Source organism: Emys orbicularis, chromosome 1, assembly GCF_028017835.1.
Source record: "Emys orbicularis isolate rEmyOrb1 chromosome 1, rEmyOrb1.hap1, whole genome shotgun sequence".
Taxonomy (NCBI): Eukaryota; Metazoa; Chordata; order Testudines; family Emydidae; genus Emys; species Emys orbicularis.
The window spans coordinates 307,803,420-307,824,729 of NC_088683.1; the positions used below are offsets into that span (position 1 = coordinate 307,803,420).

Genomic DNA, 21,310 nt, shown 5'->3' on the forward strand with positions numbered 1-21,310 from the left:
CCTAGCTTTTCAGAAACTCCAAAGCTTGCCAACATGACTTCCCATCATCTTAGCTGCCAAAGTCTGTCAGGCCATAGCAATTTTTCTAGGAAAATCTCTCTTTGTAGCAGAGATACTCAGTCCCCTTTGTCAGACAAACTTGTCACTGGGCCTCCCTCTCTCCCTACCCCCTCCTTGCCACTGTTATGACTGAGACATGGTGGGAGAGGGAGGCTTGGAGGCGGTATCCTGACAAGTAGAGCTTGTAGATCTACCATAGAGAAGGGAAGATCTCCTCCATCTGGCAAACCTCTTTTGATTCACTAGGGGTGAGTCTCAAACTGATAGACCGTGGCAGGTTTGTTAAGAGAGAGTGTGCAGGCAATTCTTAGTATGTCTCCAGAAGGAGAAATCAGAGAGCCATGTGGGAGAACAGAAGGCACAGGGTCAGAGCAGTGGGTTTCCCTGCACCTCCCAGCCAGCCTACCCACCAGTTCCCAGCCCAGTATCCCAATGCCCACTTTATCTCCCCAGTTCCATAGTACCTCTTTCATCCTACACCAAATCCACTGACCCATTCCTCACAGAAAGTCTGTTCATGCTTCCTTTGTTTTACTGCAGGGTTTTTATGTCAGTAAATCTGAATTAAAAAAAAGTCCTCAGGTGTGAATATTACAGAGTAGGAAGTGGAGAAGCAGTTCTGGACACACAAGACGTTCTGTAGAACATGAAAGAGCTACAGTTACACGCCAAGAGACGTCTTCCAGGGATTCTCTGGGGTATCTCCCATCCAAGCAATGGCCAGGCCTATTCTTATGCAATCTAGTAATATCATAGCCCACTGCAATATGACTGCGAGCTGGAGCCAGTTTTGTTTCTGAAGCCATTACAAAGCGACGTCCAGTAATAAAACCCACCTCTCTAATCTAATGCTACAAAGCATTACCACTAATTTTCTCTCTCTGATATATATATAAATAATGAATAAAATAAAAGGGAGAGAGAGACATTACACACCTATATAAATATAAAAATGTTCATAACCCACAATTGCAGCCGGAGAGACAAAATCTAGAACATCTGTGACAACCTGAACTATTAATGACAGGTTTCAGAGTAGCAGCCGTGTTAGTCTGTATCCGCAAAAATAACAGGAGTACTTGTGGCACCTTAGAGACTAACAAATTTATTAGAGCATAAGCTTTCGTGGGCTACAAAGAAGTGGGTTGTAGCCCACGAAAGCTTATGCTCTAATAAATTTGTTAGTCTCTAAGGTGCCACAAGTACTCCTGTTATTTTTGTGAACTATTAATCTGGTGCAACCTGCTTATCTTTGAAAATTCAGTAGGATCAGGTCCAGACCAGTACGGTGTCTATTTTCAAATATCCAGCTGTTTTTCTTTCAGCTTATCTGTGAGTGTAGGCATTACCTCCATTTCACAGATGAGAAACTGGTCATTCCTATAAGTGCATTAACCACAGAATAAGCTTAATCAGTTTCATCTCTTATACCTTTTGATTTAAAGTGCTTTACACTATTACAAATGGGAAAAGGTTTTTGTAGTAGAAAGAGGTACCGAGCAGCACTCATCCTTGAATAAATGCTCTTTATGAACAGGGACATACACAAAGGGGGGGCAAGCAAGGGCACGCCCTCCTCACCCCACCCACCCCCCAAAAATCTCCATATTTCCCTGCATCAGCCTGCAGCCAGCCGCCCTGCTGCTTCCTCCATCCCCAGGCTGCAGGGACACAGAGAGTGCTGCTGCCAGGGGGAGCCACTGCCTCCTCGCTGCTGGGCATCCCCACCAGAGGTGTCCTGCCAGAGGCGTCCAGAGAAATGGCGGGGGTGGGGGAGGGGGAGAGAAGGAGAGCACGTGAACCTTTCATTTGTGTGTTTAACGTGGCCCTCCAAAAGTGGTCAAATTTAAATTCCTGCGCGCGCCCCTGTTTATGAATTAGCAGAGCTTGCTGCATGATAATCAAGAGATACAGGTTAGAAAGAAAGTTAGGTACAAATTTAAAGTCTACAGAAATTACTTGTCAATTTTTGGAAGTCTGCACCCAATGAAGTGTACTATAGAGGTGGTGAGTACACCATTTTCAGATGTTCACATCTTCATTATTTCAGACCCAACTATTTCCAACTTCATCCAGCACACATTCCTCATTTCAGGAATCTGAGCTTTAAACATGACATGTACAAACAGTATGAGTTATCTAAAGACAAAATAATGCATCTTAAAGATTGAGGCATATATTTTTCTTGCTGGCGTAACTTGAGAGTTTGAATTCCCCCCCCCCCCCCCAAGCATTAAAAAAAATATTAAGTTAAGTGCTAGGAACCCCAAGGGAAAAGTGGATGGGAGTGATGAGAAGTTTTGGAATTGAAAGCCTCTTACAACTTAAACTATACAGTCTCTGAAGCTTACTCACCTTTTTCTTTCCTCTCTCCATTTAGCAATCTCCTCTGGAGTATCTAACTGTATTCTTTTAGCACCAGGAGCATGCATCTAGGGAGGACAAGTTTTCAGAAACATTACAAAATGTGACTGAATATTCCCTTTATGCAATTACACAAAATTCTGCAACTTTAAAAACCCAGGCATTGATGAAGTTGGGTGTAGCATTTAGAAAATGAGAAGACTAAAAATGATACATGGCGATTTTCATTTCTATTATGTTGTCTTTTACATGCTTTTCATGTTTAATATGGGATTGAGGGTCGGTTTTAAGGCTGAGACTGGAATTTGTCATTCTAGAGAAATATAAAAATGCATAAAGACAGCCAGAGGAGAAGCTAATAATCAATTCTACAATTTTCATGGACTCAATTTTTTAAGCAGTTTGGGGTACCTACATTCTTCCAGTGAATCTGAACCAACTTCTCATGTGCACTGAAACCGCAGCCATCTTCTGCACACTGCAAGAGAAGAAAAAAAATATATACTCCAACACTATTTGAATGGAATTATGCACACAAGAAGAGTCAAGATGTAGCCCACTTATTTTTAACTACACTGCATACCACTGCATATTAGATCACTTTCTTGAATGATGAAACAAAACAACAACTGCCAACATAGTCTCAGTTACTCTCACAGAGCTCTGAAGATGTAAAAGGCTAAGTACCAGTACTACAGCATTAACAATCAAATAAAAAAAATAAAAAAATAAAAAGACATTCAGTTACTAAGTGGCCTAAGAGTAATACATTATGTTCACTATGTTTTACAATATTTATTCTCCACAGTACTCATTTATGATGACATCTTAGGATTCAGAATGCACTCAACAGTTTATAACAGTGAAGATCTTCCATCATTTCATGCAGGAATTGGAGCAGCTGGCATCCAAGAATTAGTCTTAGCCCCATCATAGAGGACTTGCCAAAATTGTACACACACTGTAGTCATCCCTGTTCTAGGGCAGGAGACCGTCAGCATTTCAGATTGGATGCAAACAGCACAAGCACATTGTCAACACCTCTTAGGTTCATGCTGTACCTATACCTATAGGTGGCCTATACCTATAGGATACCTATAGGTGGCCAAACAAGGCAAATCCCTCTAGTAGTGTCATCCCCAAAGACTTCAGTAATTCACGCAAAATTGTATGACTTTCCACAAATCACGGATAATTTCAACTACTGATTACCAATTTTACATTTACCATTATGGATCAAATACATGACCAGCACCCCAACGCCTATAAGTACAGGCAGAACCTATGTACTCACTTAGGGCCTCCGTTTTACATCGTAATCAAAAAAGAACACCCGCAACAACACAGTGACTCCTTGCACCATAGGTGCTGACTTTTGGTTTTGCCGGTGGGTGCCCCATCCTGGCTCCGCCCCCTTCTCCAAGGCCCCGCCCCACTCCACCTCTTCCTGCCCCATCCCCCTAGACCCCCCTGAACGCCTCCTTCTTGCCAACCCCCTCCCCAAATGCCTCCCACCTGCCGCTCACTCCTTTCTGCCCCCTCCTGCCTTAAGGGCGAAGTGCGTGTGCTGGAGGGGTGCTCTGCCAGTTTTGAGGGGAGGCTATTTTCAGCATATTTATACACTTTCATTCTAGTTATTGAAAGTGTGTCTATCATTGGTATCTCCCCTTCCTGATGTTTCCCAGTTCTTGCTCTCCACCTGTGTCCCTTTTCCCCATCTCTCTCTCTCTGCTCCCCATCTCCCAGTGGCTCTGTTTAGCGCCCGCTCCCACCCACGCACTCAAAGCAGCTCTGTCTCCCCCCAACCCCACCCTCTGCGGCCAGCCCAGAAACTGCCCGCCCTGAGACAGAGAGAAATTTAATTCAACAGCCCAGCATAGAAATGGCCCATTCATTTATGCTGCTGTGTGGCTGCTGTGTCGCTCCAGCTCCTCCCAGTCCCCAGGGCTGCAGCCCACCCCTGCTTTGAAGCTCGCTCCTGACTCCCTCACACACTCTGCAACTTTTGTGGGAGGGGAGCCCCTGGTGGGAACATGGCCAAAGGTGAGGGGAGGGGGGAGTTGCTTTCTCCACTGGGCTGCAGCAGCCCAGCATCCTGAAGCAAGACGAGCTCAGGTGTCCCAGGGTGAAGCAAGGCAGCGTCTCCTGACTTGAAGCTGATACAGGGGGGTGGATGCAACGGAAGGGATTCTCTGGGAGCTGCAGGGGGGGAAAATCAATCCTTCCTGACAAGGGGAGGAGGGGACGCTGATGGGGGGAAAGTGGGAGGGGAGAGAGAGATGAAGTTTATCTCTGGGAGGAAAAGCCCCTCAGGCAGGCTTGATCTGGGCGTGGGGGGACAACTTTGAGCTGGGCAAGCATTATTTTGCCAGGCATGAGAGCAGGCACAAGGGCAAACTTTTCTTAAAGGAGCCATGCCCTTTGGTTTGTCCCCCTGCCCAGCACTAAGGGGGTCCGCAGCTGGTTTCTCCTGGATGGAGGGAGGGGCACAGGTCCTGGGGGAGACACCAGGGTGGGCTGAGAATAGCTGGCTCAGTCCTCGAGAAACCCCCTGGCCCGTACTCCTCCCAGTAGCCCCCTGGGGCCAGCCGAGAAGCTGCCTGCCCGTCTCCCTCCATCCCCCTGCCGAGAGGCTGCCCACCCCATCTCCCCCACCCCTCCGCAGCTAGCCCAGAAGCTGCTGTGCCCTGGCTGCTTGTGCCCCCTAGTCCAGCTCCCTCTGCCCTGAACATTAAAAGGACTCACATCTGCCTGCAGTGGGAGGTGGGAGCCTGCTGGGAGCTTCACCAGCTGCAGGGGAAACAGCTGATTGGTGGGAAGTCCCCACCTAACAGCTGATTGGCCGCAGCCAGCCAAAGAGCTGATGAGGGCTACTGCGCATGCTAAATAGCTGATTGGCAGTTGCCAACAGCTGATCTCCCCGGTGGGTGCTAAGCACCCACTAATGTTTTTCCATGGGTGCTCCAGCCCCGGAGCACCCACGGAGTCGGCGCCTATGCCTTGCACTATTTGGAGTCAGTGAAGGAGATGACTCCAAAGAAAGTGCCACCTACCACCTCCTGTAGCAAATGATTTTCCATTGGTGATCTCCCATTCAAGCACTGACTGGGACCAAAACCTGCTTAGCTTATGAAATCACAGGCCAAAATGGTATGACTGTAAATTGTAAAAATAAGCTGCTTTATAAGACAAACTTTCCCGCACATTTAAACTAACCTGTGTGTGCTGTGCAACATGTTCATCATACTTTTCTTGGTTTTTATAGCCACGATCACAAGTATCACAATAATGAGAGAAAACTGGTTCTTTTTTCCTTTTGTTCTGTTAAAAAGAGTGACATTATCTTCATTTCTTCAAAAAATAAGTTACACTTTATTTTAAATAGAAACCAATATGCTGGAACATGCTTACATGAAGACATTAAAATTATTTTAGTTGGTGTTTCAAGAGTCAAAACATTTTATACATAATCTAGACCTGGGGTCGGCAACCTTTCAAAAGTGGTGTGCCGAGTCTTCATTTATTCACTCTAATTTAAGGTTTTGCGTGTCGGTAATACATTTTAACGTTTTTAGAAGGTCTGGCTCTATAAGTCTATATTATATAAGTAAACTATTGTTGTATGTAAAGTAAACAAGGTTTTTAAAAGGTTTAAGAAGCTTCATTTAAAATTAAATTAAAATGCAGATCTTATCAATTTAGTGCAGTGGTTCTTAACCTGGGGTGCAAGATGCCCTTCCTGGGGGTGTGAGACATGCGAGATTTCATTAGAAGCTGGGGGTGGCTACAGAGCACTGGGCCCAGGCCAGGAGCACAACCCTGGGCTGGATGCCGGTACCCCAGGCCAGCAGCGGGCTGAGCAGGGCCGGAGGCCTGGACCCCGGCTGGCAGGGGGCCGGGCGGCTGGAACCCCAGACCAGCAGTGAGGTGAGTGGGGCCAGCGGCTGGTATCCCAGGCTAGTAGCAGGCTGAGCAGGGCCGAAGGCCGGGACCCCGGCTGGCAAGGGGCCAGTGGCCAGAACCCCAGACCGTCAGCGGGCTGAGCGGGGTGGCGGACAGAACCCCAGACTGGCAGCGGCTCATCCGCTGCCGGTCTGGGGTTCTGCCAGCTCCTACCAGCTGGAGTCCCGGCCGTCGGCCCTGCTCAGCCTGCTGCCGGCCAGAAGTTCCGTTCACCCAGGCCGGCAGCGGGCTAAGCGGAGCCAGGGGCGGAGACCCCAGCTGGCAAGGGGCCGGCGGCCGGAACCCCAGACCGTCAGTGGGCTGAGCGGGGTGGCGGACAGAACCCCAGACCGGCAGCGGCTCACCTGCTGCCGGTCTGGGGTTCTGCGAGCTCCTGCCGCCGGCCCCGCTCAGCCCGGGGATTCCATTCATCCAGGCCGGCATCAGACTGAGCAGAGCCGGGGGCCGAGACCCCAGCTGGAAAGGGGCCGGCGGCCGGAACCCCAAACCAGTGGCAGGCTGAGCGGTTCAGCCCGCTGCCGGTCTGGGGTTCCGTCCACCGGCTCCTGCTAGCCGGGGTCCCGGCCGCCGGCCCTACTCATCCCACTGCTGGCCGGGGGTTCCGTTCACCCAGGCCGGCGCGGGCTGAGCGGGGCCGGCAGCCGGGATCCCGCCTGACAAGGGGCAGGCGGCCGGAACTCCAGACCGTCAGCTGCCAGTCTGGAGTTCCGTCTGCCAGCTCCTGCCAGCTGGGGTCCTGGCCACCGGCCCCGCTCAGCCCGTGGCTGGCCTAGGGTTCCGTTCACCCAGGCAGGCAGTGGGCTGAGCGGGGCCGCCAGCCGGAACCCCGGCTGGCAGCAGTGTGCCAGTAAAAATCGGCTCGCGTGCCGCCTTTGGCATGCATGCCACAGGTTGCCGACCCCTGATCTAGACTGAAAAATGACTAAAAAAAAAATCAAATTATTGTGTTCCATATCTCGCAATTTCCAACTCAAATGTGCTCAGTTTACAAGTAACATCTTTTTACTAAGTGTCACCATTGCCAACATAACCAAAATGCCAAAGTGGCCTCATCACCAGAAATAAAAGTTCTTGCAAGGTTAGTACGTCTCAACAATAAAATCATGTGCGCAATGTACGATTTAAATAAGTTGATTAGAGCATCCCTCCCTTGAATGGATCCAGAACTTGCAGACTTGTCTCATCATGAAATGCTCTCATTTATAACATAATATTTAACACAGAGGTGGGCAAACTACGGGCTGCGGGCTGGACCGTTCTGCCTGGCCCTTGAGCTCCCGGCTGGGGAGGCTAGCCCCTAGCCCCTCCCCTGCTGTCCCCCCTCTCCTGCAGCCTCAGCTCACCGTGCCGCCAGCGCTCTGGGCGGCGGGGCTGCGAGCTCCTGCCGGGCAGCGCGGCTGCCAGTCCTGGTGCTCTGAGCGGCATGGTAAGGGGGCGGGGAGGTTGGATAAGGGGCAGGGGGTCCCAGGGGCAGTCAGGGGGCGGTTGGATAGGCGTGGGAGTCCCTGTTAGGGGACGGGGGTGTGGATGGGGGTCAGAGCAGTCAGGGGACAGGGGGTTGGATAGGGTGTGGGATTCCAGGGGGGTGGAGGGTCCCAGGAGGGGGCAGTCAGGGGACAAGGAACGGGGGGGGGGGTTGGATGGGTCAGGGGTTCTGAGGGGGGCAGTCAGGGGATGGGAAGTGGGAGGGGGCAGGGACCAGGCTGTTTGTGGAGGCACAATCTTCCCTACCCAGCCCCCCATACAATTTCAGAACCCTGATGTGGCCCTCAGGCTGAAAAGTTTGCCCACCCCTGGGTTAAAATATGTTACAACATATGGTTATAACATAATCCTAACTGGTGTGGTAGGATTAAGACTACTGTATCCCGGAAGTACAACTGAGTTACTAAGCTCCACATAATAGCTATAATAAGTACCTTTTGCTTAAAGTTTCCACCTGGAGAATGTTTAAAAAATGCAGGTGTTGGTTCAGCTTGCCATTCTTGGGTAAAATGGCCATTTCCACCTTCAATAAAAAAATATTACAAGAAAAATGAAATTACACATAGCTGTTACAATACTTTCTTCAATATTATGTTTGGAAAAAAAAAGCAGTGCACTCTAAATAACCTTGCAAAAAAATCTTTTAAAGAAAAACACAAATATGGAAGTTTTTTGATCCATCTAATATTCCTTACCTCATTTGTGTAATCACAATATTACACTACTTGTTATCTTATACTCCTTGGTGTCCTATACGTCACTGCTGAGACCTCTCAGGATCTCCCTTATTCTATCAATCCTTTTAAAAAACTGCCTGAAAATTAGTGCTACCACTTTAAAAAAAAATCTAAAATACTGATTTATTATTATTTAATAGTGCAGATAACACATGGATTTTTTGGTTTGTTTTTTCAATGACATCATCAACATGGCAAACCCCAAAAGGGCACAGCCTCCTTGGAGGTATATTATAGCATCACCAAATCTTTGACAAATAAAGGACAAAAACCTGGTTTTAAGTTTCAGGGTTGGGAAACTTGGGAAAGAGCGTGGGAACTACCTCGTTCTTCTTTTAGTCATAAGCAAGAAATAGCCAGCACTGGAGGATAGCAACAACCACCTAAGCAGAGCCACAAGCCAGACTGCACGTGAGAAGCAGGGCTGCAGCACCCAGGACCACTCCTCACCCCCGAGATGCAGGTGGGGAGAAACCCTGCGCGCCCCGCCGAAGGATGGATATGGGGGGAACGGGGCAGGAGCCCCTCGGAGAGGGGGGGGTTCGTTGGGAGAACAGGGAGGGGGAATATCCGGCCCGCGTGCCCCTCCCTTTTGCCCCCGCGGGGGTCTCCCCTACCTGGGTGCGGGGCTCTCGGCAGCTCCCCGTACGCCGGTGACGGCTGGTACCATGCGCCAGGCGGCGGATAATCCGCAGGCGGCGGCGCCCAGAAGCCGGGATCCCAGGCGGGGGGCGGGCAGAACACTGGGGGCCTGAACATGGGAGGCGGTGGCGGGTACCAGGCGAACGGATTCATGTCAGGCCCGAAAAGACCCCTCCGGCTACCCGTGCTGCCACTGCCAGCGGCGCTTGCTTCCACATGGGGGACACAGGCGGCCATTGCATTATACATCACTTCCGGCACTACTGTAAACACCACGCCCCAAAGCCAGGGTGCGGAACCCCGGCGGCCACACTACCGAGTAACGTCATCGCACAGCGCCGGAAAGGCTATGGGGACCGTCAGCCGCCTATGCGCCGGCGGGTTTGCCTGGGCCGCAAGAGTCGCTATGCTATACGCATGCGCGGCGGTGTTGTTGTGCCATGGCTCGAGAGCTGATGGGGCCGGCGCTGCCCCCGGGCTTTGCCCGCTGTGCCGAGGCGGACCCGGATGAGGACTTCAGCCAGGGTGAGGACGCCATAGAGGACAGGGTTTGGCCTGGGTTTAAGCAGTAGCTCGGCGCGGCCCGTGAGGCGGGGCCGCCTCAGAGGGATTCGGTCCCGTCCCAGCCTGGGGCTGTGTGTAGCCCCGGCCCCGCGCCCGCCCGTCTCCCACCTGAACGTGCCGGAGCCAGCGGGACCCGTCAACAGCCCCCGCCCAGGCTGTTCGCCCGCTCGCTGGGCGGCACTTGCTGCGCTGCGGTGGTTTTCAGGGGATTTCCGAAGGGGTCCGCGCCTCCCTTCGACACGTTCTCGTGGTCCGCAAATGAAAAAAGGTTGAAACCCGCTGCTGTGCGACGGCCCTGCTGTAGCTAAGGCCGGGACAAGCTGCTTGTTTCACAGTTGATTTTCGGTGTCCTCTAATTCAAGTGATTTTTTTCTTTGTGACACTGAGGGCCACAGCTGCAACTTGCTGCACCCAGTTTTCAGATGATTTCATACAGGTTATCAAAGAGAAACACACACACAACCACTATATTTTCTTGTAGTTGTGTTCTAGTACCTAGGATATTTTACATCAGGGTTTCTCAAACTTCATTGCACCACAGCCCCCTTCTGACAACAAAAATTACCATACGACCCCAGGAGGGGGCACTGAGCTCGCCCGAGCCCTGGTGCCCCAGGTGGGGATGGAGAGCCAAAACCCAGGGGCTTCAACCCCAGGCAGGGGGCCTGCATCCTGAGCCCCACTGCCCAGGACTGAAGCTGTCAGGCTTCGACTTTGGCCCTGGGCAGTGGGGCTCGGGCTTTGGCCCAAAGCAGTCCAAGCCAGCCCTGGTGACCCCATTAAAATGGGGTTGTGACCCACTTTGGGGTCCCGACCCACAGATTGAGAACTGCTGTTTTACATACATATGGCTGCCATATAATTTACTATTTTCTCTCTTCGGGGGAGGTATTGTTAATGCTACTGACTCTTTTAGACTTACTACTTTTGGCCTTACACTTTGTCTATTTATGGGTTTGCTAGCATTTACTTGTCCTTTAACTGCATTTTGTCATTTGTGGTAGGCAGCAGATACCTCAGGTTTGGTTCACCTACAGTAGGTTGCTTTATCATACTTCACTATTTGCTGCTGCATTTGTCTTAAGAAGGGACTATATTTTAAACTCATTTATTGGGGAGGATGCTTAAATTATGTCTTAGCCCAAAATTTAACTATGTGTCTGAAAACAATTTTACTTAATTCATTCTATCCATGAGTATTCTTACAACCATATTTGAGCACCCACATTACCCCTCTGAAAATCACATCTGATGTGCTTTGCAATGCATAAAATCACCAGACAAATATGAAATACAGCGTTTTATATGTCTTGATGCTGCTTATGCTGATCTACATTGTGCTAGTTGTTCTGAAGAAGCCTCTCAGAAAACAGTTAAGATGCTGGTATTTGCCATGTATTGTTGGAATGCCCTTGAGAAAGATCTAATGTGGCTCTGCAACAAGTTCTGTAAAACATTGTCTGCAGCTCAGATAAATGGATTTAAGCTAAACCTCATTCAGTATTATGAGATGATTCTCTAGAGGAGTTTTAATATGGTTACTTAACGTGTAAAATGGTCTTAAAAGGTTGTTATATGGAGGCAGATTATGTTAACCACTTTTAAACAATATTACTTTATTCTTAGTTTAAAGGCCCATCTAGGTTTGTTGGTAATTTGTTTAGAAGCGGTTTCCAACAGTTTAAGGCAGGGGTCGGCAACCTTTCAGAAGTGGTGTGCCAAGTCTTCATTTATTCACTCTAATATAAGGTTTTGTGTGCCAGTAATACATTTTAACGTTTTTAGAAGGTCTCTTTCTATAAGTCTATAATATATAACTAAACTATTGTTGTATGTAAAGTAAATAAGGTTTTTAAAATATTTAAGAAGCTTCATTTAAAATGAAATTAAAATGCTGAGCCCCCCCAGACCGATGGCCAGGACCCGGGCAGTGTGAGTGCCACTGAAAATCAGTTGAAAATATGTTAAGGCCTAAACTTATTATTGTATCTGAAACAGGGATCGGAAACCTTTGGCACATGGCCCATCAGGGAAATCCGCCGATGGGCCGGGACGGTTTGTTTACCTGCAGCGTCCGCAGGTTCGGCCGATCGCAGCTCCCACTGGACGCAGTTTGCCATTCCAGGCCAATGGGGGCTGTGGGAAGCAGCGGCCAGCACATCCCTCGGCCCACGCCGTTTCCCGCAGCTCCCATTAGCCCAGATCCGGAACGGCGAACCACGACCAGTGGGAGCTGCGATCGGCCGAACCTGCAGATGCTGCAGGTAAACAAACCGTTCCAGCCCATCAGCGGATTTCCCTGATGGGCCGCGTGCCAAAGGTTGCCGATCCCTGACATTTAAATAAAAAATAAATACTGTATATACTCATTCATAAGCCGAATTTTTTTAGTAAATAAGGGAAGCACCAGTGAAGGGGGTCGGCTTATGAACGGGTATAGAGAGGGAGAGGTGGGACAGAACCCCTCCCCCCAACAGAGGCAGCAAGAAGAGGCAGCAGAGCCAGAAGGGAAGAGGCGGGGCCAGAGTCTCTCCACTTCTGGCCACGCTGCTCTCCCCCCAGCCTCCGAAGCAGCTGCAGCTCTGGGGCTGGCAGGCTGCAGCCGTGCTGCTCGGCTCCACCCCCCAGAGCAGGCTGTGGCCGCACGGCCCGGTGTAGCAGCACAAACAGCAACCCTCCACTTTTGCAACTAGTTGCAGTTTCCGCCATGCAAAAGCTAAGGTTACTGGGCATGCTCAGTTCGGGTGAGCATGCTCAGTTCACCCAAAGTAGGGAATTGGGAGAGGGAGCTTTTTGTGTCGTCACACTGGCCCGCCGGAGCACGGTGCGGCCGTGCCACCCGGCCCAGCCTTCTGGAACATGCTGCGGCTGCGCCGCCCGGTCTGGCCCGCTGGAGCAGGTTGTGGCCGTGCTGCCCAGCCCGCCGGAGCAGCTCCAGCCAGGCCAGAGACATCCTCCCCAGATAAGGTGGGAAGGGATGGGATAGGGGTCCCAGGCTAGGGGTGGGGCCATGTGGGGGGTGGTCACGGGTTACTCCCCTGACTCCCAGCTTCTCCCCCCCCCCCCCAAAAAAAAAAAAAAACATTTCCCCACCAGTTGCTGTCCCGGCCCGTCAGGGTAAGCAGCTGGCACGCCGGGACACTTTGTTTACTTAGGTTTACCGCCGTGCCTGCGGACGCTCAAGGTAAACAAACCATCTCGGCCTGCCAGCAACTTATCCTCATGGCCCGGGAGCCAAAGTTTGCTGACCCCTGAATTATAGGGTCGGCTTATGAGTGAGTCATAAAAATTTTCCATTTTTACTTATCCATCTTGGGGGGGTCGGCTTATAAACGAACCGGCTTATGATCAAGTACAGTAACTCCCTCACTTAACGTTGTAGTTATGTTCCTGAAAAATGCAACTTTAAGTGAAACGATGTTAAACGAATCCAATTTTCCCATAAGATTTAATGTAAATGCAGAGGGTTAGGTTCCAAGGAAATTTTTTGAGGGCAGACAAAAGGCATTATATACTGTATATAATACCGCTTCTCTCCAGCCAGCTTTGAAGGGGAAAGCGACACTTCTTTCCGGCCGCTGGCTGCGCGGCTGCCCCTGCTCCTCCATGGGCCGGAGGACTCAGGAGGAGCAGGGGCAGCCGCGCAGCCAACGGCCGGAGAGAAGGGTGCTTTCCCTTTCAAAGCGCCGCTTCTGTCTGGCCGGCTTTGAAGGGGAAAGCGCTGCTTCTCTCTGGCCGCTGGCTGTGCGACTGCCCCTGCTCCTCCTGAGTCCTCCGGCCCATGCTCGCAGGGCTGCATTCCGAAAGGGGCTTTAGAGCTGCAGGCCAGGGCCCCGAGGCCCCCTTAGCCCAGGGCCCTGCAGCCCCTAAAGCCCATACGTTCTGGGTGGCCCTGCCTGCCGGGCGGGGGGGGAGGGACAGCTTCCCCGCTCGCTCCCTCCCTCCCAGAAAGTCCTAAGCGCCGCCAAATGGCGGGGGAAGCGCTGGGAGGAAGGGAGGGGGAGGAGGCGGAGAAGAGGAACTTGTGCAATGCTCCCTTGTAAAGTCAGCCAAAGGACATTATAAGAGAGCATTTCACAACTTTAAATGAGTATGTTCCCTAATGGAGCAGTGATGTAACTTCGAAACAACATTAAGCGGGAGGACGTTAAGTGAGGAGTTACTGTATATACGGTATGCTTAATCCATGAGCCTCTATCAACAACTTTTGAGTTAAAGGCTGCTTTTCTATATACGGAATAAATCGGGGGGGAAACAGCCAACTTCTGAGGTTAAAATTTAATAATATGGTACAACAGGTTATATACTGTACTATGGGCTTATTTTGTTTAATAAAAAAAAATTGATATGCTGTTTTGTGTGTTTAATTAAATTCTAGTTAACATCCTAATACAGCAGGAAACAAATCATGAGCAAGTTAATTATCTAGTAAATAACCAAGATATCATACACTATTTTCTAACATACTAAAAATGTACAATTAATAAGAATCTTAAAATATCAAGCTACTGTATATAATGTACCCGCCTAAGTAGCAAAAAAAATTACTAAATCTAGTGTAAAGGCTCTATTTAGTTGTAAATCAACATGTTTTAATTGTCACATCAGCCAGTGTGAATGATCTTTTTTAGAAAATAACTGAAGTACAACTGGAAAAGTTGATTAAAATTGCTGATTTAAATCGAGACTTTCCACTTGGTGATTTAAATCATAATTTAATTGCACGATTTGAAGCACCTTGATTGAAAATAATCCATCCTGTTAAAAATAGTTCTCAAGCCTAGGTTGGACCTAGTTTCATTCATTAGCATTAATATTTTCAACTATGTTAAAACTCAGTTATTATTAACACAATTCTTCCGCAGATGTAGCATGGCTGCCCAGTTTTGTGTAGTTTTGTGACATTTCATACAAATGATTTAAATAATTTGCAAATTTACAACTAATTAGTACGTAAACAGAGTTCTGCTTCTGACCAACACACTCTTCCCTAAGCAGTGGTGAGAGTAGGACATGGAGCTCTATAAAACCTGGCAGCTGTACCTGGAGGGGAGGGAAGGAGGGGATGCTGGAAAGTGTCTAGGATGGATTAAGATGTTGGGGCAGGAAGCTGGTGCATGCTGGGATTACTGGGGTAAGTGGAGAGATTGTGTGGAGGCTGCAGTTGCTGGGACTTCTGTGGTGCATGGGAGGATATTTGATGGGGGGAACTGGTGCAACTTGCTAGGGGATAAGGATGTCTGCATTCCACACCTGCCACTGCTGCCACCACTTCCCAGATGTTCCTTCCTGGGCCTTGCTCTTGTTTGACTGATACTTGATGTTTCTTTTCTTTTGACCTGATCTGAACAACTCTTCAAATATGTATTTATTTTTATTTGTTTGGTAGTTGAATTTATGTGTGAGCTTGTCCTTCACTTTTCCTTGGACATTTTCATTTCTAGACATCTTTTGTAGCATCTACCTTCTTTAGAGAAAATGACGTACAAAATTGTGCACTTTCAAGCTTGTAATTCCATCAGAAAAGGTTAATTTGATACCTGAAATCAGAAGAGTGAAGACAACCATTTATTAATGTCAACATTCATGAAATGGATTTACTACTTCACATGCACAGTTTGGTTATGTGTAATTTTCATGAGGCAGTATGTCAGCAAATATTTAATAATCTTTTCTTTTGGCTTCATTATGCCTACTTATTTTTTTTGCATATAACATACACAAAACAACTACATTAAAAGGGCACTATTAAGGTTTCAATGTTAAGCATTCAAAAGTTAGGAGATGCTAGAAGTAAGGTTCCTTTTATAGACACAATGTTTATATCTCTACCAAATTTTAAGTCCCTGCTTCAAAAGATCTGTTAAAAGAAAAGATTGTTTTGCCCATGTTAAAAAATTCTGCCAATATATTTTTCCTTAGCCCTGTTCCTAGAAAATGCTGAACTGTTTTGGCTGAAATTTTCCAAATATTTCAACCTGAGACAGACACCAGGCATGGAAAACTTCAGCCCAAATGGTTAATATTTGGTAAAGTGTTAAGTCTCTGAAAACAGGGTCTTATAATGGGAACTTTTGGGCAACCTTAATAATAAGTAGCATTAGCAGCCCCGTTTATAATTGCCTGTCACATCTGTAGGATACTTTACTCATTTAGGTTCTGATCCTCCAAACATTTATACATAAATTTAACTTTACACGTGTGTAATGCCGCTGAATTTAAGTTGTGAAAAGTTGAGAATGTGCATAGGTGCTTTCAGGATCAGGGTCTTAAATATATATATATATTTTTAAATAACTGATAAAAAATGGGCATGCATTCAGTTACACTGATCAAACAAACCAAAATGGGTAACTCTGACATGAATCACCAGAAATATCTGGTATTGAAGTGGATTCATGGGTCTGTTGTCTTTTGGACAAATGGTTCATTTCCTTTCCATGCAAACAAGAAGCTGAAATGAGAGGCAGATCAGTGGTTGCTTTGTAAATTGTATGTTATTCTTGTTTTGTGTTTTAGTTATGTGAAGAAATGATGAGTTGTGTAATGTCCCCATTAATCTTTCTCATTCTTGTCTAAGACTACGTCTACACTACGGGGGGGGGGGGGGGGGGGTCGATTTCAGATACGCAAATTCAGCTACGGGAATAGCGTAGCTGAATTAGACATATCTGATTCGATTTACCCCGCTGTGAGGACGGCAGCAAATCGACCGCCGCGCTCCCCCGTCGACGGCGCTTACTCCTACCTGGGCTGGTGGAGTACGCGCGTCGATTCGCAGATCGATTATCGCGTCCCGACGAGACGCGATAAATTGATCCCCGAGAGATCGATTTCTACCCGCCGATCCGGGCTGGTAGTGAAGACAAGCCCTAAGACTTGCCTAATAAAAGTTGAGCTTCTAGATGGCTCTGGTTTATTTTGCATAATTTAAAAGGTCACAGCTCTTTAATTGTAGATGTAATTTTCTCTCAGCCTTCGTTTATATGACTTCATTGTACCTGATCTTTTTTTGTTCTAATTCTTTGGCTGTAGTAAAAGTTCACTGTACCTCTTCCCAGCCAAATAAGTTTCCCTTCCTGTCTGCCTTAAAATCAGTGTTTGCAATTTCAAAAGGCCCTGTAGAGTTTATGCCTCAGAATGCACTGTGAAATTATAAAAAGCCCAGTAGTGTCAGAGCCATTCAATCCTGTGATATCAATTATTCATTTAGACCATAATTCAACAAAGCACTTAAAACACATGCTTAAATCAATCTTTATTCAGCAAATCATTAACGCTTGTTCTTACCTGCTCGGCTGTGTCAGGACCTTTGTTAAATCATTGTTAACTCTTATGTAGAGACAGGACTGTTTGAATAAAGTTAAATCCAGCGAAATACATATTTTGATGATACCAAAAGTGGTAATGTTCTTTTAAAGTGTTTAATCGAATATCCACACTAAATCTTGATGTTTAGTTGCAGGTCCAGTATTGCCTCCTGGCTACAAAAAAAGCTCAGAAATGCATGACAGTGATGAAGGCTCCAAGTCTCCTCCTCTGCTCAGAGAAGCAAATAGAGATTCTGAAGAGGAGCAGGACACTGATCCAGTACCCAAGTCAGTCTGTTTGTGTGTCATTCATGTATTTACATTGGTAAAATAAGCAGAAATTGGACCACTTCATACAATGAGTTGACTGAATTAGCCCAGATGCAGAATCGGAAAGGGGCTATATTATGCAACTAAAGAAAGCAAATGCCACACCAAGATAAAGTCTGCTAACGTTGTCCCCTCGTCCTTTCCAGGGTGGTAGTGGCTACCTAATCTGTATGTCTCCTTAGATTGTGACTGGCTTGTTCAGTGCAATCTAAATTGTTCATTTCATTTTAATTTTGTATGTAGGTTGATGTGTCACTTAACTTTTAGATGGTACTTTTAATTTGTGTGTATACACAACAGATGTGGATGATAGGCGCTTTATTAGAAATCTGAAAACTTAATATTGTGTGAATTCTGTTTCCAAAGTACAGCAAGTTTCCCTGCAGAAAGTAATAAGCACCTTGTTAGTATAACTATATTAAAGTTGCTGTGATGGGCCTGTTCATGGAAGTGTATTTTGGTAAACTATATCTTTGCTAGCAATAAGCAATGGGTCTATAGTAGACTTTGGGTGGACTGTGAATTTTGAAATTAGTGTTTCCTAATATAAATGTATATTAAGAAGCATATTGGAGGTAGAAATGAAATTTTGAGGTTAAAAAAAAGAAAAAGACCAAAATTTTCAAACCTGAACTTAGACTCCTATATCCATATTTAGGAACTTAAATAGAAGTGGTTCAATCTTCAGAAGTTCTAAGCACCCACAAATCTCATTGAAGTTAATAGCTAGAGGTGCTTAGGATCTTTGAAAATTAAGCCACTTCTAACTTTAGGCATAAAGTCTTGAAAAATGTGGCCTTTGACTCTACATGAATATAAACATACTACTGTAATGGGAGATACTGCACCTGTTTTAGGAACAGGTATATGGTAAGAATACTCAGATTGTCATAACATCAAAGTTATAGATCAAATGGATGATCACAGGAAAAATTAGCTTACCAATGACACAGTGAACAATTTTCAACTCCCAGTAGGCCTGATCCAACTCTGATTCTCTGACAAGTTAATAGGATTCTTTCTGTTGACTTCAGTGGGAACTAGTTTGGGCTCCTAGATACAGCGTTCATGTTAAAAATGTTTAAGTTAAACAGATAATAGTTATCTCCTTTTTAGACTATCTATCTAACTTAGGTATTTGTAACATGCCTATCATCATAATACTGTATATAGGGACCAGTCTGACTCCCATTGAAGTCAGTGTAAAGATTCCTGTGCGTGATCAAGCCCTTAACAAGTGTGGGTATATGATTATTTTGATTTGAAGGGCGGAAATATTTTTTTTTAATAGCAAATCTCAGCAAACTGCACATACTCAGATTTAATGGGACTAGTCAAATGTGCGAAGTTTAAAAACATGTAAGTGTTTGCAGGATTGGAGTCTTAGAGGGCATTATACTATTTCCATGTAATGATCATTAGTGTAAATACTCCCCACTTTTCCCCCATGGTTTTATTTACTGATTGTTCAGTCTAAAATTCGATTTGGAAAAGTACTAGTCAAAATGTATAGAATGATGGTAAAAATGTAGCAAGAAATATGCTGGTGTTAAAATTACTTTATGCATGCAAAACAAGCATTACCGTGTTTTACTATTTGATTTTCTCTTTCTGCACCAATAACATTTTTTTAAAATGTCACTGCAGTGTAAGAATGAGGCTTACGCTAACAAATATTTAATTGCTCCAAATTATTTCAGATTCTTATGCTGTGTTTCCGTGGTAACAGCAAGATAGTACATAATGTAAGACTTTTGGAAATCATTTTGGGTTTTTTTCCTTTAAAGTGTAGATAATTGCCATCTATGTCAGAGTAATTATTAAGCTAAATCACTGTATTTGTAGAAAACAGAAGAGAGCTCAGGAAGATGATGATGACGATGATGGCTTTTTTGGACCTGCTCTTCCTCCTGGATTTAAAAAGCAGGATGATTCTCCAGAGAGGTAATTAAAGCAGAATAGTGTTCAGGCTTCTCTCGTTAGAGCCACAAAATATTTTATTGAAAATAATTGTTTTATCAGTGAATACCTTAGTTATACTTAAGATTTATGTGATTAGAATTCCTTCTTCCACATAGCAGTGTTCCTTTGTAATTTGAGTACAAAATTCCCCATGTATCCTCTGGAAAGTCAGAGAGAAGAGGAAAATTGTATATGAACTGTCTAATCATATTTTGAATATCAAATTTCTCCCACCTTCTAAGATAAAGCTCAAAAAGAGTATGCATGTTAGACAGGCAAACTGTTGTATAGAATATGCTTGTGTTTTTTCAATATTTATTTTGAAGATTTTATAGGTATTGTCTAATACCTATAACTACCTTAGGCCCAAACTCTCTGAACTCCTCAGGTGCAGGGGCCCACCTGCATGGAACTCATTGCAGGACTGAAACGTTAATTTGTTTCTATGTAATATAATATGACATATATTATTGCAATGGTTGTTCTGTTAATACATTGGGATCATTAGTTTTCTTCATGTAAACAATGCTGAATGGAGTATGTTTGTTAAAATCATATTTTACTAAATCAGCATTGTTTATAGCCTTTTTGTCAGAAACAAAGCCCATTCAATGATAAAATACCTATTGGAGAAAGCTAGTTGTTAATTTTCCATTCAGAATTTGTTAACTGCATCTGACAGCCTCCTAATCTTCACATCAATCTCCGCTCTTTCCAGTGTAATTCAAAATGATATTCTGTATGAAAATCACTACTTTCAAGAGAACATTAGTAGATAAAATGTTCAGCAGAAACTTCCTTGCAGATTTGCTTTTGACATCTGTGCTGTTTGCTTCCTCAGTGCTAGAAAGAGTCAGTAGATAGAATGATCCAATATTTACCTGTCAGAAATAATGTCATTGTTAGGAAGATGAGCCAGTCTGTTGCTGAACAGTTCTGGTTGTAGCATTACTGTCTGCAAGAAATTCTGTAGTTGAAAGTGTGTCTCAAATCTGATAACTTTTATTGAGAGAGGATTTCTCTATATTAAGAAATACGACTGTCTCTCCTCCAGGTTTAAATCTGTTAAGATGATTTGGGGAACCTCTCTGTGTACAATGTATACATTCTGGTTAATTTTATGAGATTGTATCATTGAGTGCTGCAATGTGTAGTAGGTCTACCATGGGCTGCCAGGATCCATGACATCTCTCTCATTCACACAAACCCACCAGTCTGGAAGAAGTTACAGAACAAATAAAATCATTAATTTTAACAACTGAACTCTGGCTGAACAATGGGTATGCTAAGGATGGTGCTTGGCAGAGCCCAAAACATGAGCTTTGTGACCTAGTGGTTGGAGCTAGCAGCAGAGTCAGGGTTGTGGTCACACCAGTGGTCAGAAATCACACCAAGGGTCAAAGTCAGAGTCTGCAACTTGGTCAGGGCAAGGAAGCAGGCAACAGGAACAAGGCAGGGTAGATAGCAGGAACCAGGCGAGGAAGCAGGGACCTGGTCTCAGAGATCTGGGCATCAACAGGCCTAATGACTAGTTGCTCAGACGAGGCATGGGACAGGAAGTCTTGTACCCAGTGGTGTCCAATTGGCTGTCAGCTGTTAGTCATCTGACCATGCTGAGTCAGTGGGTGTAGCTTCTGTGATGAGGTATTAGCAGCAGTTCTGTTGTCCGCCCTTGTAGCTCAATGGTGCAGAAGATAAGGCTGCTGCTCAGCAGCCCTGGCTTTGAGACCTATGGCACCTGACAGTGTCTGAGCTGTGAAAACTAATTCTGCCTAGGTTGTCTGAAGGGAAGAAGGTTTGAAGAGTGGAAAAATCCCTTAACAGGAAACCAAAGAAACCAGGTGGTAATACCTTTAAAAACTCAGAGGGATTCAGACACAAGGAGAAGCTTGG

At 46.0% G+C, this 21,310-nt stretch overlaps 2 protein-coding genes across 4 annotated transcripts in view; one reads left to right on the top strand and one right to left on the bottom strand.

Moving 5' to 3' along the window:
• NUFIP1 (nuclear FMR1 interacting protein 1) overlaps positions 1-9,476 on the bottom strand; it is a 31,907-nt gene extending 22,431 nt beyond the window's left edge. Inside the window, exons 1-5 of the mRNA XM_065423267.1 lie at positions 9,227-9,476; positions 8,307-8,395; positions 5,641-5,745; positions 2,840-2,902; positions 2,416-2,492 (exon numbers count right to left, since the gene is read on the bottom strand). Of these exons, the coding sequence (XP_065279339.1) occupies positions 2,416-2,492; positions 2,840-2,902; positions 5,641-5,745; positions 8,307-8,395; positions 9,227-9,404 (512 nt within the window). The 5' untranslated portion in view covers positions 9,405-9,476. The remainder of the gene's footprint in view (positions 1-2,415; positions 2,493-2,839; positions 2,903-5,640; positions 5,746-8,306; positions 8,396-9,226) is intronic.
• A 178-nt stretch (positions 9,477-9,654) lies between these two features.
• The window catches only part of GPALPP1 (GPALPP motifs containing 1), a 31,032-nt gene continuing 19,376 nt past the window's right edge, over positions 9,655-21,310 (top strand). The window contains exons 1-3 of one of the 3 annotated variants that reach the window (XM_065412422.1): positions 9,655-9,776; positions 17,275-17,413; positions 19,301-19,399. In XM_065412422.1, coding sequence (XP_065268494.1) covers positions 9,692-9,776; positions 17,275-17,413; positions 19,301-19,399 — 323 coding nt within the window. In that variant the 5' untranslated portion in view covers positions 9,655-9,691. The remainder of the gene's footprint in view (positions 9,777-17,274; positions 17,414-19,300; positions 19,400-21,310) is intronic. The other 2 variants (XM_065412428.1, XM_065412436.1) reach the window with 2 other exon arrangements.